We start from the raw sequence: 16,911 nt of genomic DNA, 5'->3' as shown, positions 1-16,911 counted from the left end.
GCCTATCATTAATTTTTCAGTGGCTGCTGATTCCCTGGCCCAATTCAAAGTGCTGATTTTGGCCTATAAAGCCTTAAATGGCTCAGGACTACAATACCTCAAGGACCACCTCTTCCCATATGAACCCACCCAGACCCTGAGATCATTCTCTGAGGCCCTTCTTTGTGTGCCTCCTTCACAAGATGTTCAGAGTGTGGCAACATGACAACAGGCCTTTTCTGCAATGGCTCCCCATTTGTGGAATGCTCTTCCAGAGAGGTTTGGCTGGAGCCTTCATTATACCTCTTCAAGCAGGCTTTTGGCTGATTGACATCCGATTCCCCTTTAAATGTGTTGTGGGAGGGTGGGGAGATTATTGGTTTGTTTTTGTTTTTTATGTATTCTGTGTTTTTTATATTGTAATTTTATGTTGTGAACTGCCCTGAGATCTACAGATAAAGGGCAGTATACAAATTATAGTAATAGTCTGATTCAGTATCAATACACCTTCCTATGATCCTGTGTTGTGCATTTGTATGTAGGTAACATGCACCTGATGTGGGACACAGATTGCAACTGTTCAGTGTTTATAGTTCAGTGATGCAGCCTATGCTTTGTATGTAGTCTGTCCCAGATTCAATCCATGTCTTCTTAATTACAGGATCTTAGTTATTAAGGCTGGGAGAGACCTCTGTTAAGACCTTAGAGCAACCTCTCCTAACCTGGTAGCCTGCAGATGTGGTGGACTGAACCTCCCATGAGCCCTGCCATTGGCCATGCTGGCTGCAGTTCATAGGAATTGGAAGGCCAACAACATCTGGAGAGCACCAGGTTGGGAAAAGCATGCCTTGCAGCATTGCTGCTAGTCAGAATAGGAAAGCAATGGGCCTGTTAAGAAGTTAGCTTCTTAACATTCTAAAGAACTTATTTGTGCAGGTGCTGTTTCATGTGATGCTACCACGTACATCAAGACCTGATTTTAAAGGACATTTTTGCTCCACCCAGAGTGAAAACAGCTGCCAGGAGTGGCACATACCATGGGGGCAGAGCTGTTGTGCTACTTACCTGGATGGACCTGGGGAGAGTTTAGGTCTATGTGATTGTAGTGGGAGAACTGCCAATCTAGTGCTCCCACTGCTCCACCTCTGCAGCCCCAGCCTCCTCTGTCCCTGCCCTGTCTAGGGAAGCAGCAGGTGTGCAGGTAGCAGGAGGTACCACCAATAGCTATAAGCATCAAGCATTAAATGTTGCTTTGGAGGAATATGTTTTTTCAAGACAGTTAACAAGCCCAGCAGTGACTGCTCAACTTAAGGTTCCAGCTCCTCTTCCGAGACTCAGACTCTCCTAAAAACCCTGCCACGGAAATAACGAGGCCTAAAAATAGCTCAGGTATTGCTTGAAGATGCTGAATGCTCCTCCGTCTATGCCTGTCATAATCCTGCCAAAACATTCTCCCACCAGGTAGATGTGCTACTGTAAGGTATGGTACTGGTAATGATTCAGACACAGGTTTGGGGGAAAGCAGTGGGAGGTGGGGTAGAAGCAGCCTTGTCAACAGAAAAACCAAGTACTGCTTGTGCAAGATTTTCTTTGCTCTGTCTGCAGCACGGGAGGTTAATTCACCTCTGCTCACAGATGATCTCATAAGACAATGTTGATTAAGGGTCCAGGTTACAACGTTTGCACAGAAAAAGCTGTGAGGTTGGTCTGCCCTGATGGAACACTGAACGTAAGAACATAAGAAGAGCCTGCTGGATCAGGTCCAGCATCCTGTTCCCATCTAGTCCAGCATCCTGTTCTCAGAGTGACCAACCAGATGCTCGTGGGAAACCCTCAAGGATTTGAGCAAAAAAGCACTCCTTCCTCCTGAGGCTTCCAGGAACTGGTATCCAGGAGCATTACTGACTCCAGCTTCAGCGGCAGAGCATAGCTACTATGGCTAGTAGCCATTGAGAGCCTCATACCCTCCAACATTTCTCTGATGAAAACAGGGATGTCCTATTCAATAACAATAATAATTTTATTATTTATACCCCACCATCTGACTGGGTTGCCCCAGCCACTCTGGGAGGCTTCCAACATATATAAAAACATAATAAAACATGAAACATTAAAACAACTTCCCTATACAGGGCTGCCTTCAGATGTCTTCTAAAGGTTGTATCATTGGCTTGGGAGTCACATAACCCCATACCCCCGACATTTCTCCGATGAAAATTAGGGACGTCTTAAGGAAAAGGAGGACATTTCGGGATCAAATCATAAAACCAGGACAGCTTCTGCAAATCTGAGGCTGTCCCTGGAAATTAGGGACACTTGGAGGGTCTGCAGCCTTCTCTTCCATAGTCATTCGCAGTTTTCTACATTGTTTCATTTAGTCCATCACTGCCAACTCTTACAGTTATCAGCTAGATGTCTTTCCCATCACTTATTATGTGATTCTTTAAATCAGGGACACGGGATTTGTGGCATGCCAGATGTTGTTGGAGTCCAATTTCCATCAGCCCCAGCCAGTGCAGCCAATGGTCAGGGATGATGAGTTGAAGTCTAGCAATATATGGAGGGGCTTTGGGTTCCCATCTCTTCTTCAGTTGGAGATGCCAGGAATTGAAACAGGGAGATCCTGCATGAAACATACATTCTCCACCAATGAGCCTCAGCCCCTGTCCCCTTTCACAGGCATGAATTGACTTGTTTAACTTTCAGATATGTCTTCTTACAAGGTCTTGAGGTGTGTCACTGCAATACTTATTTTACCGTAATTGCCATCTTTCATATCACCACTGGCCATGTTCACATCACCGAATAAGAGAGAAAAAGGTGGTGCAGATTTGCATGGAATTTGAATACAGTACGCTATCAAAGTGTTTCATGTAGAACGACCCAAAATGACGCATCAGGTAGGCCAAATCGATGGTCCAGATGCTCTCCGTCATGTAATGTACACATTAACCCAGGTGGCGCTGTGGGTTAAACCACAAAGTCTAGGGCTTGCTGATCAGAAGGTCGGCGGTTCGAATTCCTGCCACGGGGTGAGCTCCCGTTGCTCGGTCCCAGCTCTTGCCCACCTAGCAGTTCAAAAGCACGTCAGAGTGCAAGTAGATAAATAAGGACCGCTCCAACAGGAAGGTAAACGGCGTTTCCGTACACTGCTCTGGTTCGTCAGGAGCGGCTTAAGTCATGCTGGCCACATGACCCGGAAGCTGTCTGCGGACAAACGCCAGCTCCCTCAGCCTATAGAGCAAGATAAGCACCGCAACCCCAGAGTCGGACACGACTGGACCTGGTGGTCAGGGGTACCTTTACCTTTACCTTACACATAAATTCAGTACATCTCACCTTGATGGGATGCAGTTAGGAATAGGAATAGGAATAATTTTATTGGCCAAGTATCAATCATACTTGGAATTTTGCTTCGATTACATTGCAATGTAAAGAAAACGTACCTCATACAAACACTTTCCCCTCACAATACAACAGCCCAACAACTTGTGTACCTGCGTGGTCTGCTGTCCAAGCTCTCACAGCTGATGGACAACTTCAAGGTCTCTTCACTCCCTTCTTATGGTTCCCTATGTTTAAGTTAGACTTGTGTAGACTCTCCCCAGCTACACCCTGCACCAGACTTGCTTCACACTTTTCTTGCGTGTTTGTGCCTGGCTGAAATGTGACCATGAACACTGATAATGACTCTAGCTTTCCATGATGGAGAACTGAGAGAGGTCTGTGCAAGTGTGTGTGAAAACTAGCATGCTGTACAAAGGCAAAATTTGCATTTGTTGCTCCACCCACTTTTGCCTCTGGCCCCACTCATGTGGCATGTGGCCCCTGGAAGCTTGTCTAGAAGGGAATTTGGCACCCACTCTAGTCTAGAGCAATACTATGCCAGTGCATTATGGTTAATTATGGAGAGGGGGGAATAGACAGTTCATAGCCTTGCCTGCTGTCACCAGGAGCTCCAAGGGGCCTTGTTTATTGTTATATTTTAGCGATGGAGTTGCTATTTGGATTTTCTGTTTCAGGCTCGAAAATGTCCAGGCCTAGCACTTTGGAGGTTGGGCATTACATTCAAACAGACCAACAAACCACAGGTAAAAGAAGATGGCACCAGATAAGCTGCCAGTATGGTTCAGCTCTCAGGTTCTCATTATACAGAGGTGTCACTCCCTGCTCCTATCTTAACCAGTCAACTGTGCATTCAATTTTCTTTAGTGCACATTTAAAGAACAATTATCTCAGGAGAACTGATCATGATAACCATCTCCAATTAGGAACTGCTTATCTCTCTCCTAGCTACACTACCAGCATCAATATATGTTGGGCAGTGCAGCTAAGGGCTTAGATAATCATCTCCAACTGGTCTAAAACCAATATACCACTTTAATAGGTCATGGGGTTACCTCCAGAGAACCTTGGGTATTGTAGTTCAGTGAGATGCTTGCTGCTAAGATATCCCTACCCATCCACTCCCCCCAAAAGCATACAATTCCCAGGATTCCCTGGGAAATGGGAATGACAATTAAGCTGCTTTAGGTCTCTCATGTGAATATACTCTCAGTAAACAGAAATGCAACAGTGCATATGAGAGGAATAAATGTGGAAGGAACTAATAACAGGTACAAAGGTGCTTGGTGAGAATGTGGTATAATTCTGGTGTAGGAAGGGGCAAATATGTCAATTTTGGTTTTTCCCAGAATCTCCTTTTTCCAATCTTCAGTTCAGTTCTCCACAGTGGTTTGCAATATAGACAGATAGATAGATAGAACCTCATGAAAATTCACCAACATTTCTCCTAATATATGCCTGGGGAAGGGCCATAGCTCAATGAGAGAGCAACTGCCTTGCATGCAGAAGATTCCAGGTTCAATCCCCAGCATCTCCAGTTAACGACTCCTGTCTGAAATTATGGTGAGCCATTGGCAGTCAGTGTATACAATACTGAGCTAGACAAACCAGCAAACTAACTCAGTATAAGGCAGCTTCCTATGGTCCTAGGTATGCACTTTCCCCCAATAGTCACTATTTTGCAGAGCATTTGTGTTCATTATTTTCACTAGTATGTGCATTTTAATGCAAACTCTACCCCAGCTTCGCCATTTTTGTACACATCACTGGGCTAGAATATAACTGCATTTGAAAATTCAGAAAAGTGCAGATTTCGGAGAGTGGCTATGTCTCAGTTTGCTTATCAATTCAGGAAGAGTGAAGCAGGTAGGTTCCCCTTTAAAATGTGAAGTGAACTGAATTTCTGCCCCATTCTTAGTCCGGCATTCTGTGGTGCATTACCATTTTTATGCACTGTGTTCTGCAAATCTTGGAGACTCCCTTTCCATGACACATTGCTACAGAGCAGGTAGTGACTTAATGAGAGGCAAAGGAGAGAGACTGAACAAGGGATTGCCAGAAGCTGCATGAGGTGAATGTTAACAAGCCTATTCACGTCATCAGCATCTTTGCTCCCTGCGCCTCCCATCCTTCTACCCCCTTTTTTATGAACCATATTGAAACCAAGGAATTACGTACTAAGGAAAACCCTTCTGCTGAGAACATGTAATTATTCTGAGCAAGGATCAATGCAACATGGTTAATCAATTTACCAACTGAATTTGCTTGCATTTTTCTTCATGGCTGCAGCCTGGCTGAAAAGGGAGGGGAGGTAGAATTAGGAACGAGGGTGAGAAACTGGGTTTTGCATTTGTGAAATGGGGCATTTATAGCTGAGCGTTCATTATCACTGGAACCTCCAGAGCTTTTGGCAGGCAAAACACTGCTATCAATCAGCAGGACTTGGAATAAATGACTCCATATGAGGCTATTACTTTAAAAGGTGCATTTAAGAAGGAGCTGATCTTATATATTTACGTGCACACACAGCTGTTTAATCACCTTGCAGGCTGCCGAGAACCACAACTGATTTTGTTGCTGTTTAACTTGAAACATTGTGATGTCACACACAGAACCATTCATTTATACACATATGGTGCTCTCTTGACTGCAAAAGAAACACATCTGAAGGGGAACAAAAATTGGCTGCTCACAATTCTCAATGAAATTTTGTAACTGCGATTCTAAAATAAATGCAGCAACAACACTTATACATTTCATTTAACAATAAGCACGCCTAAAAATGTATTATTGGAAGCAGACAGGATGCTGCCACAATCTGGGTAGGGGCTGGAATTCCAGAGGTCTATTGTGGGGGATTCCCAACCCCTCCCTGCAGCAAATAATGGTTTCAGAAGAAGGGTTGTCCTCGGAACTGCTGCAATGGCTGCAAGAATTTCCCCTCTGTGACTACTCTGATGTTGCTGATTATCAGACCCCTCCACCACCATGCCAGCTGAAGCTATTTGCATTTTGAAAAATCTGCATCTGAGATACAAAGATGCATATAACTCTGTGCCTGATTTGGCCCTGATTTTCCAGTGGTTTCAGTTTAAAACATTGTTTAATAGTTAACTGTCATTTTATTCTGCAGTATTTCACTTCAAGTGCTACTTGATGGCAAAGAACATGGGGGGGGGGCGGTTACCATCTGTGTGCATGTATTTATATAGATATAAAAATGCGATGAGCATAGGAAGCTGCCTTATACCGAGCCTGACTCTTGGTCCATCTAGCTCTTTACTGCCTCCACAGGCTGGCAGCAGCTCTCTTGGGTTTGAGGCAGGGGGCTTACCTGGAGATGCCAGTCACTGACCCTGTGACTTTCTCCATGAAAAGCAGAGACTCTGGCATTGTGCTGTGGCCCTTTTGAGAAAATTTATGGTTTTGCTGGATAGAGGTGCAAAACCTTGTGGAACAGTTACTATCTGCAGCACATAGCTAAACTAGGGAGCTTACTCCCGCAGGGGGCAGTGATGGTCACATGGTTTCAGCAGATTCATGGAGGAGAGGACTATTGGTGGCTATTAGCCATGATGGCTATGTGCTGGCTCCAGTCAGAGACAGTAATGCTTCTGAATACCAGTTGCTGGAAACTTCAGGTGGGAACAGAAGAAGCTTTAGGGTTTCCCACAGGCACCTGGTTGGCCACTTTGGGAAAAGGATGCTGGACTAGATGGGCCATTGGCCTGACCCAGCAGGCTCAAGTTCTTATGTTATGTTCTTCACGAGGTTGCACGGCAAACAGGGATTTCTCTCTAAGCTAAAATGCCAGCATACTCCCTCAAGCTGCACAATGGGAATTGGGAAATTGCAGGTTGTTAAGACTATAACTCCTCTACCCCCTCGGGGGGCAGACAGGAACATCAAAGTGCACTTTGCCATCTCACATGATCAGCAAATGCAATAGAACGGCTACAGAATATATCTTAAGAACCTAGGAAACACTGTGCTGGCCCATCTAGTTCAGAATTCTATTCTCACCATGGGTAACCAGAGGCCTCTGGGGATCCCCAAAGCAGAACCCAATCACAACAGCATCCAATGACAGTTCGCTGAATTTCAATTTGCATGATGTTGTGGGAGGTATGAATCAGGCCCCATCTGCCCCATATGTTTAAACCTGTACAGTGGTACCTTGGTTGCTGAATGGCTTGGCTCCCGAACAAATCGGCTCCCGAACGCTGCAAATCCGGAAGTGACTGTTCCAGTTTGCGAACATTTTTCAGAAGCCAAACATCTGATGCGGCTTCCGCTTGAGTGCAGGAAGCTCCTGCAGCCAATCGGAAGCTGCTCTTTGGTTTTCAAATGGTTACGGGAGTTGAATGGACTCCCGGAATGGATTAAGTTTGAGAACCAAGGTACCACTGTATCTTACCGCTGTTACAGTCATGGCTTCCCCAAATAATCATAGTAATTGTAGTTTGCTAAGGGTGTTGTGAGTTGTTACAATACACCTGTTCCCCTTACATAATTAAAATCCCCAGCATAGTTTAACTAACAACCCTTCCCCAGGGATTGTTCTGTAAGGGGACCAGCAGTCTCCTCCTAACAACTCTTGCCACCCATAACAAACTACAGTTCCCAGCATTCTTTGGGGGGGAAAGCCATGACTGTTTAAAGTAGAACACTGCTTTAAATGGACAGTGCAGATGGGGTCTTAATCAGCATCCCTTGGACACTGAACATGTTCAAGTCCTCATTGCTGCTTTTGGGTTCTTGCCCTCTCCACTTTTTAGGGGTCACCCCCTGCAAAGTCAGTTTTGTACTTCTGCTAACCCCGGGGTCCCCCGTACCTACCTCCTGTGCAAGTGCACCTGCTGAAACTTCCCTGTCCCTTTGCTTGCTCTATGCATACAAAGGCACATACAGTAGTACAAAGCTATTTGGAATCCTCAGAAACAAGTTTTATAGAAGGAGCCTTTAAAAAACAACCCCAGTTTCTCAAAGTATCTCACAAGCTTTGCAGGGCAACTGCAATGTGGAAATCAGAGGGTGTTTGTAAGACATATCTCTGGTTACGTACCTGATCCGTTCCGGGTTGCCGTTTGCACCCCGACAATTACACAACCAGAGTGGCAATATCACGCATGCGCAGAAGCATGATATCACACTTCTGCATGTGCGGCGAAACCCAGAAGTAAACACTTCTGGGTTTGCCGCGTTCGTACACTGTGCCGTTCGCAACCCACAGCGAACGCAACACGAGGTATGACTGTATATGGGGGGGGAGGGGGGCACATGTGCCCTATTTGTTGATTCTCAGATGCCCAGGGAATCAAAAGGAAAATAGAAATAATACTCTACTGAGTGGTCATGGGGCTCAAACCAGGAGTCGTATGTATGACACACTGCTTATGAGAACATATTAAGTTGCCTTTTACTGTCAAACCCTTGGCCAACCTGATCTACTCTTTCTGGCAGTGGGTGTCCAGGAAGTCAAGCTCAGGTCTAAATTATGGTAACCATTTCTAACTTAGGATCTGTACATTTTAATTCGAATCAGTTCAGTTCAATTCAATTTATCTACTGCCCATTGGTGTGTATACATATCAATTAGTATATGCAGATTTTATGCAGATATGTGTCCTCTCGTGTGTGTGTGTGTGTGTGCAATGCATTTTTTAAAAAATAAATAAATTGTGGGCAGGGGTATGATGCAAAGATGGGCAACCTAGGCTGCCCTTTTGGCCTCTGAGGAGCCAGACCACCCACCATGCTCCTGCTCATTGCTGTTGTCTTCTTCTTCTGCTGCTGCTGCTCTATGGGAGGCCTGAAGCTTTGAGAAGGGGTGTGTGTGCGTGCGCGCGTGTGTGTAAAAAAATTAATATGCAAGACATTTAGCTGCCAACTCTTGCCAGTTCCTGCCCTGGAATAGGCTTATATGTGAACATTAATTATCTCCGGCAAGTTCCAAAGATCTCAGAAGCCCACTTTGCAAAAATTTGGAGCAGGCCTTTTAGGGTGGCTACCTCTGTTCTGTGGAATAGCTTTCTTGCTGGGAAACAGCAGGTGCACACTCTGCGTTTTCCCGAAACAACTGAAGACAATTTCCCCCACCCAACAGGCTTTCACAGCTGGATATCAAGTCTTTGCTATGAGTGTCTATTTTGCATTGCTTTAGTTTTGTTTTAAATGTATCAGCTGTTTTTGGGTGTGTGTGTGTTTAACTGTTGTTGTTTTTCTGTTTTTAATTGTGTATCACCTTGAGGCAATTGTGTAAATGGTAATTAATAAATTGATGATGATGATGATGAACATCTCTTATTTTTTAATACAGCATGGTGAATCTGCAGCCACCTTGTCATAGAATCCACACCCATCTCTGTTATGTGATTGGTGAAATCCCTTGTTTATGTCACATTTTCATCTCAGTTTGTTTGCTTGTTTATTCATTTATTGCATTTATATCCCACCTTCCCTCCCAAAGATGCCCAGGGCAGCAGCAAACACACCAGCAATAAAATAACAAAATAATAATGAAACAACTTATCCAAAACCAACCAAACACAATCACGTACTTGCACAGATAATAATTTCAAGGTGCTAGGAACAGAAATGTTCAATCATCGAATGCCTGGGAAAACAACACTGGTTTAAAATTCTTCCTGAAAGGCGGGTGGGGAGATGCACAAGGGAGGACATCCCACAAATGGGGTACCACCACTTAAAAACCCTTTGCGCAGGTCAGGAGCAACTGGGCAGCACCACCAACAACAAGGCCTTGCTGCTGATAATAGGGTCTGAGATGGTTGATATTGGAGAAAATGCTTTTTTACAGTACTTGGATCCCAAGGGCTTTGTTAGTACTTACACCTTAAATTGGACCCAGCAGGCCACTGGCAGTCAATGCAATGCTTTCCGGACTGGTGACACATGGTCCCATCAAACTCCTCCAGGTTCAGAGTCTTAACTTTTCAATGACAAATTAGAGTCACAGGGGTCAGCAAACTTTTTCAGCAGGGGGCTGGTCCACTGTACCTCAGACCTTGTGGGGGTGCCGGACTATATTTTGAAAAATAAATAAATGAACAAATTCCTACGCCCCACAAATAACCCAGAGATGCATATTAAATAAAAGCACACATTCTACTCATGTAAAAACACGCTGATTCCCGGACCGTCCGCAGGCCGGATTGAGAAGGCAATTGAGCCGGATCCGGCCCCTGGGCCTTAGTTTGCCTACCCATGGATTAGACTTGCAAGGTGAACAAAGCTTGGACTGCTCACTGGACTATGATTCAAAGAGACAAGGAGAGTGCAAAGATGGGTCTCTACTATAAGTAGAAGACATAAAGGAGACATATATTTTGGTAAGCTGAATGAGGTTAATTCTAACCTGAATGAAGTCTCAACAGAGATAAACGAGGAAGCCTCATCATTTGACTATCTGAGCAGGTTTGCAAAAGTTGGATTAGTTGGGGGGGGGGGTTTGCAACCTTTACCTTACCACCACCACCACTTTGCTCTATAAGCCATGGACCCCTCAGAGGTGCACGCAATACTAGTGGACATGGATTGACAACTTTCTTTTCTCTCTTCCACTAGCCCTGTTTCCCATGCCTTTTAACAGCAGCCATATTCACAGGCATTTTATTTATGTTGGCAATTATCTATTATCCTACCTTCCCACTCCAGAGCAAAATGCTCAGGGCAGCTAACATCATAAATTTAAAAGCAATATATACAATACAGCAGTTTAAAAAAACACAATGAAAGATACAGCAGTAATTTTTTTTTAAAAAAGCAAACAAACCTACACTGAGGAGGAACATTGTAAGCTGCCTTAATACCAGGACAGACCACATGTCGCTCTAGCCCAGTGTTGTCTATTGCAATGCTCTTCTACGTTGGGTCCCCAGATGTTGTTGGAATGCAACTTCCATCATCCCTTACCATTGGCTAAACTGGCTGGGGATGATGGGAGTTGTAGTTCAGCAACACCTGGAGATGCAAGGTTGAAGTACCCTTGTCTACTCTAACAACAGTGCTCCAGGATCTCAGACAGAAAAGTACCACATTTCCATCCTCTGCCACTGGCTCCTTTTTTAAACTGGTGAATAGATGCTCAGTTCCTCATTTTTCCTGCATTTAGCTCAGTTCTCTAAAATTCCACATCTGTGTATGTGTGTTATGAAAATAAACCAGCATTTTAGTGCAAATTTCTTCTAAGTAGATGTGCATTTTTGTGTGCAGTTTTATGTAATATGCCCACTTTTGCAAATGTATAATGGATTTTATATGCTAGTTCCTCCAATATGTACATTTTGATGCACACTTTACTTCAGTATACGAATTGTTCTACACATTGCTTGGTGGAAGAACTGCAATGCAAAACTCAGAAAAGTGCAAATTTCTAATGATGGATGTTTTGATTTGGGATTATTTATTTATTTATTTATTTAAAAAGCAAACTAGGTAAGTTCATACTGAAATGAGAACAGAATCAGATTTCTCCCCTATCCCTCCATTCTGCTAGGCAAAGCAGGTGCTCTGCAACTAAGCTATCCCAAAAGGAGCAAAGGAGATGTGGGGTGGTGGGATCTGGTTGATAGCTTCCTGAAACAGAAAAGTCTACAGATATCCATGGGAAGCCGATAAAGAAGAAGCTAAAAAGATTTCCCAGAACAAGGACATCCTGGGTGCTGCATCAAAGAAAGTCCCACAGAGGAGTGCCATGTCAAATCTGAGTCCTAAATACTGTCAGACTCATTTGCTTCCTTGGAATAAGATTGCAATTGAGAAAAACAAATGTACGCATCTGCACTGAGCTCCATAGAATATTCACCAGTTTTGATTTTCAGAAAACTAGCAATTTTGGCAGAGTAGCACCCCACCCCCACCCCTGCAAACAAGGCTCAGATTCTGCAAATATTTACACTTTTCTGGGTACTGTTTGGCTGCTGCTGCTGCTGCTTCATCTTCCTTCCTTCCTGAGTCATATGGGTGATGCCCCCAATCTGGTATCGCATAGTAAATGGGAAGTTATTGTGATGCTGTGTCTTAACATAGTGATGGCATTGCCAGACACCTCTAAATAAAGTCAGGCGGGTCAGCACAACGAATCAGTTTTGGCTACAAGACAATGCTACTGAGGGCAATATTTGAGCCTCATGCAAAATATGATAAGCAGCTTCAGCTCTGCCCTGATTTGGGCAAGTCCTCAAGTGTCCACACTTAACATTTTAGCTGCAAGATAATATTTAATGAACCTTTTTCTCCTGTTTGGCTGCACAGATCATGCTATTATATCTGTTCATTGTTATGGAGCAAATGCTAAAGGAAAAATCTAACCCTTTGCTGGTAGCAAGAGCAATAGGGGGCTTTTGTGTGTGTAAATGAAGCCTACATGTCTGTCTGCACTCAGAAAGCCCCCTATTGAAGGAAAGTCCTGCCTGCTGCTACACACGCTCCAGTTTCATCATGCAAAATTTCATTTTGAAATAATAGCCCATAATGCTGCAAGGAATCCCTTTGCATTTGTTATATCATGATGTGCAAAGATATAAAGATACAGAAGATCTATAAGCGCACCATAGCATGTTTTAGCAAGCAACTTAGGGTCAAACTTGATGCAATGGTGGTAGACCCATGTGTTAAAACTGGTAAACTGCTAAATTTTTATGAAGTGGTGGGAAGGAGGCTATTTAATCCTTACTTACACACACAGTGGGGGGGGGGAGAATTTCCCCTACACATTTTTCTCCTGCTGCAACTTTGACTCGGAGAATAGGGGGAACAGGTTTGGAGCTGGAAGGAAAAGAGTTGACAGCACCCACCTGCGCAGCATTTTTCACCCCCAAATTCCTCTTACTTCACATACATTTGGCACAATTTGGATCCAAACACAGGGACTCTGCTATCATAATGATTACTTTGTCTGATTAAATCCTAAGTGTTTGGGATAAGTAAGAGTTGTGTCCTTATTTGTAGTTCCAAAAAACTGTTTGCATACATAGAGGAGGAGAAAAGTGCTCGTTCCACTGGTGGTGGATTTTCTTTCCCAGCTATGTTGTAAATCTAAAACCAAGATCTATCTGGAATCCAGCAACAAGTACTACTATTAATATTTGTTTGTTTGTTTGTTTGTTTCTTTACCATGCCTCCAGTAGTGTTGTGACCCATTCCATCATATCACCTGCGTTTTGGAAATGTAACATTTTCACTGCACCCACAAAACCTTTGAATACAGTAACAAAGCTATCTAAACAGTAGGATTCTTCCCTCTAAGACACCAGTGCTCTATTTCAGTGGTGTCCCAAGACCTTGTTAATTTCAAGACTTTTCCTGGCTGAGCCATATTGGAATAATGAGGGTCAAGAAATGGATTCTTGAGAAGCCAAGTTTTTGAATTCTTCAGATGTTACCCACCCATACAATGGCTTATGTTGAGGGTACAGGTGTGTAACAGCACGACATATACTATTCTGCTGGCAAGTAGAGTTGCACAAAATTGTTGTGCGTATGAATAGTAGCAGTTGTGCAGAGTAAAAGCAGGGAGTACATTCCACCCAACTCAAAAATTGTCCCTATGTATAACCATGGAGAATTATGTCATAAGCAGTTCTGGACTCCAACTTGGGCCATACATTGAACTGAATTATATTGTGTATCATATTTTGTACATACAATGCTATATTAATTGCATACAAATTAAAACCAATGTCTGGTTTAATAGTAAAGGAATTTTAAAAGGGAAAGGTGATGTCCATTCAGTATAATACTACATGCAGATATGCACACACACACACACAGCACTATAATGAAGGCCTGTGTGTTGCATATAGAAGTATATTGCTTGTTACCGTGTGTCCCTACATCACAAAGAAAATGTTTCACCAGAGTTCATTTTGTAAAGCAGAAAATGTGAGTACTTAGCTTGCTCTTTAAGGCCAGCCCTTTCTCGTAACGTAGGTCTCCACAAATACATACTATTGCTTGCACCCCCATCCTTACTCAGGAAAAAAGAAACGAGCTTCATTGTGTTCAGAAAAGTACTTCAATGCCTCCTGTCCAAATTAATGCCTACTGATACCATAGACTGAGTTTCCAGATAGAAAACATGGGCTTGTATGGTGGTAGTGACTACACAATGCATGGTGTGGGTGCCTGTGTGTGGAATCCATAATTCCTGCCAAGTTGTCCTGAAGAGTTTCTCCTGCAAGGTTGTTCTCAGGTGTCCCTTGCTGCTTCCTCTTTGTACTCTCCATATATGGCAGGGGCTGCACTGTCCACAGTGCTGGGGCAGGTTGTGGGGAGATTGTCACGGAGGATGCATGATACAAAATACAGAGAAGCTACAAGCAAAGCTGGGGAGCCCAGACTCCAAGCAACCTGTACATGGCTCAGGAATCAAGGGTGTCATCCTCCCATCACTAGCTCTATGCTTGAATCCACACACACACACACACACACACACACTAGTGCTGCAACCTACTGCATCAAGTCACCTGTTCTGAACACATCAGAGATAATCAGGGCATTTTTTAAAAACAGCCAGGCATAAGATCATTACACTGTGCAATGGCTAAATGGGGAGAGGGAGGTGTCTTCTGCTTCTTAGAGCATGGGCACATTCTACAGTCCCGCCAGGGTTTGTGCTCACACATGCAATCAGCTCTCAGCCAAGAGGTTCCAGTGGCACTTTAGCCTTGGAGTGTCAAATTAAACACACACACACACCCAAAACAGCCTGTCTCCATTCAGTCGTGCCTCTTTCTCAGTCAACTCGCTTGCATGAGACAGCATACCGATCTTCAAAACTGAGAGAACTCTGCACATTGGAAGGAACAGGGGCCGGGATCACAACAATGCATCATGCCTAAAGCACAGGTAATGAAAGGCCAGCGGGGAGAGGAGGGAGAGAGAGAGGCAGATTGCAATATAGAAATACTCTTACCTTTCATCCAATCCACTACTTGTTTGGGCATCCACTTGCTAATAGGTTCCATAACGAGGGCCATCATCAGACCACTTTATCGTTCACACGAGGAGGAGGAGGGAAAATATTGAGAAAAAGAGGAGTGGGAAGCAGGAAAGAAAAAAAGAGAGAGGGGCGGGTGGGTGGAAACGGATCTCTCAGAGCATGGCTAGAGGAGAAAGCGGGAGGATTTCACGATGCAGTCCAAAGATGAGCTGACGCTTTGTCCCTCCAGCTTTTTCCTGCACTGATTCAGTAATGTATAAAATTACGCTGCTTGATCAGCTCTAGCACCTCCCCTGCCGCACACAGCCAGCAGCCCTCTAGAGCTCACTGAATCAGGAGATGGTGCAGTGTGTCTCTACTTACTTACGGGAAAAAAAGAAAAAGAAAGAGGCAGTCTCTACACCCAATGATCTACTTATTTAGGCTGGCACAAATATGAAATTACAGTGCACACTTCAGCTGTTCCAGCCTCCCCTCTTTCCCCCTGGTATTCCAGCCTCTAGAGCTGGATTTTTGACTAGCTCTGGGGATCACGGATGAGAGAGGAGAGGGAGGGAGGGAGGGAGGGAGGGAGGGAGGGAGGGAAGACAAGGGGTGGGAGGGTGGGAGAAGACGAATGCAAAGATAACGATATTGCTAGCTGGAACTTGATAGCGGATTGTCTCTGTTCAGCGGCAAAAGATGCTGACTATCACTGAAGAATTAAAAGAAAGCATGATAGCATTTGGCAGCTGGCAGAAAAAAAATAAAAAAATAAATGCTGAGAATCTTCATATTCACAAATGCAGGATGTCACCACCGGCATCTACAATCATGTAATTCAGAGCGTCACATGCAGGAGCGGGACTGAGAGTCGTACCAAGGTAGCCCTTGTCCATCTCAGATTAGCCCCTCTCAGTGTTCAGAGACCCCAGTGCCCTTTTCCCATTTCTGTGCCTCGTTTATGGCAAAAGAACAGCATCACCTCATGAATCCTCTTCTACACTGTCATTGGCCACAGGCTGCAATATAAGAAGTCCAAGGTAGTCCATGATTTATTTATTTTTTAAGTCTCCAGCATTTAATTCCTTCTGAAATTCAGGGCTTATTATAACATGAGAAGGAGGGTTTGCACTGGATTCATTGCTCAAGTAGGTGTGCTTCTGAAGCTCTATGGAGAACTTCATATTTCACAGAACATATGTCCTCTGTCAGAGGGTTAAGCGACTGCACACCCTGTGATGATCTGTCTTCCACTGTCCAAGGTGGGTTGGTCACAAGATGCTCACTTTCATGGAAGAAGGAGGGGGAGAGGGAAGAGAAGTAATGGACCACAGCATCATCCTTCCTGCCTCTGGAACAGCAGCCTCTTGCTTAGAATTCTGCATGGTTTCTCTCCACTCCACCCCAGCCCCCAGCCCTGGGCATGTCAAGACAACAACTTCCTTCTTCCATAGTCAGGCAACATAGCATAATATTGGAAGCATACAGAGTCTCCTCCAAATGTTGCCTGCTGGAGCAACACATATGTAGGACTTCTGAGGGGCATTAAATCAGCTTCTGCAACAGTTATGGGAAACCCTGCGGCCCTCTGAATGTTACAAGACTCCGACTCCCAGCTGCCCTAAGTAGCATTGTTGTGG

The 16,911-nt window shown here is 44.2% G+C and overlaps 1 protein-coding gene across 1 annotated transcript in view; it reads right to left on the bottom strand.

Moving 5' to 3' along the window:
- The window catches only part of LOC117040145 (connector enhancer of kinase suppressor of ras 2-like), a 290,274-nt gene extending 274,868 nt beyond the window's left edge, over positions 1 to 15,406 (bottom strand). Inside the window, exon 1 of the mRNA XM_033137731.1 lies at positions 15,263 to 15,406. Within this exon, the coding sequence (XP_032993622.1) occupies positions 15,263 to 15,329 (67 nt within the window). The 5' untranslated portion in view covers positions 15,330 to 15,406. The remainder of the gene's footprint in view (positions 1 to 15,262) is intronic.
- Positions 15,407 to 16,911: the final 1,505 nt, after the last annotated feature.

Source organism: Lacerta agilis, chromosome Z, assembly GCF_009819535.1.
Source record: "Lacerta agilis isolate rLacAgi1 chromosome Z, rLacAgi1.pri, whole genome shotgun sequence".
Lineage (NCBI taxonomy): Eukaryota > Metazoa > Chordata > Lepidosauria > Squamata > Lacertidae > Lacerta > Lacerta agilis.
This window is presented reverse-complemented; position numbering and strand designations above follow the sequence as displayed.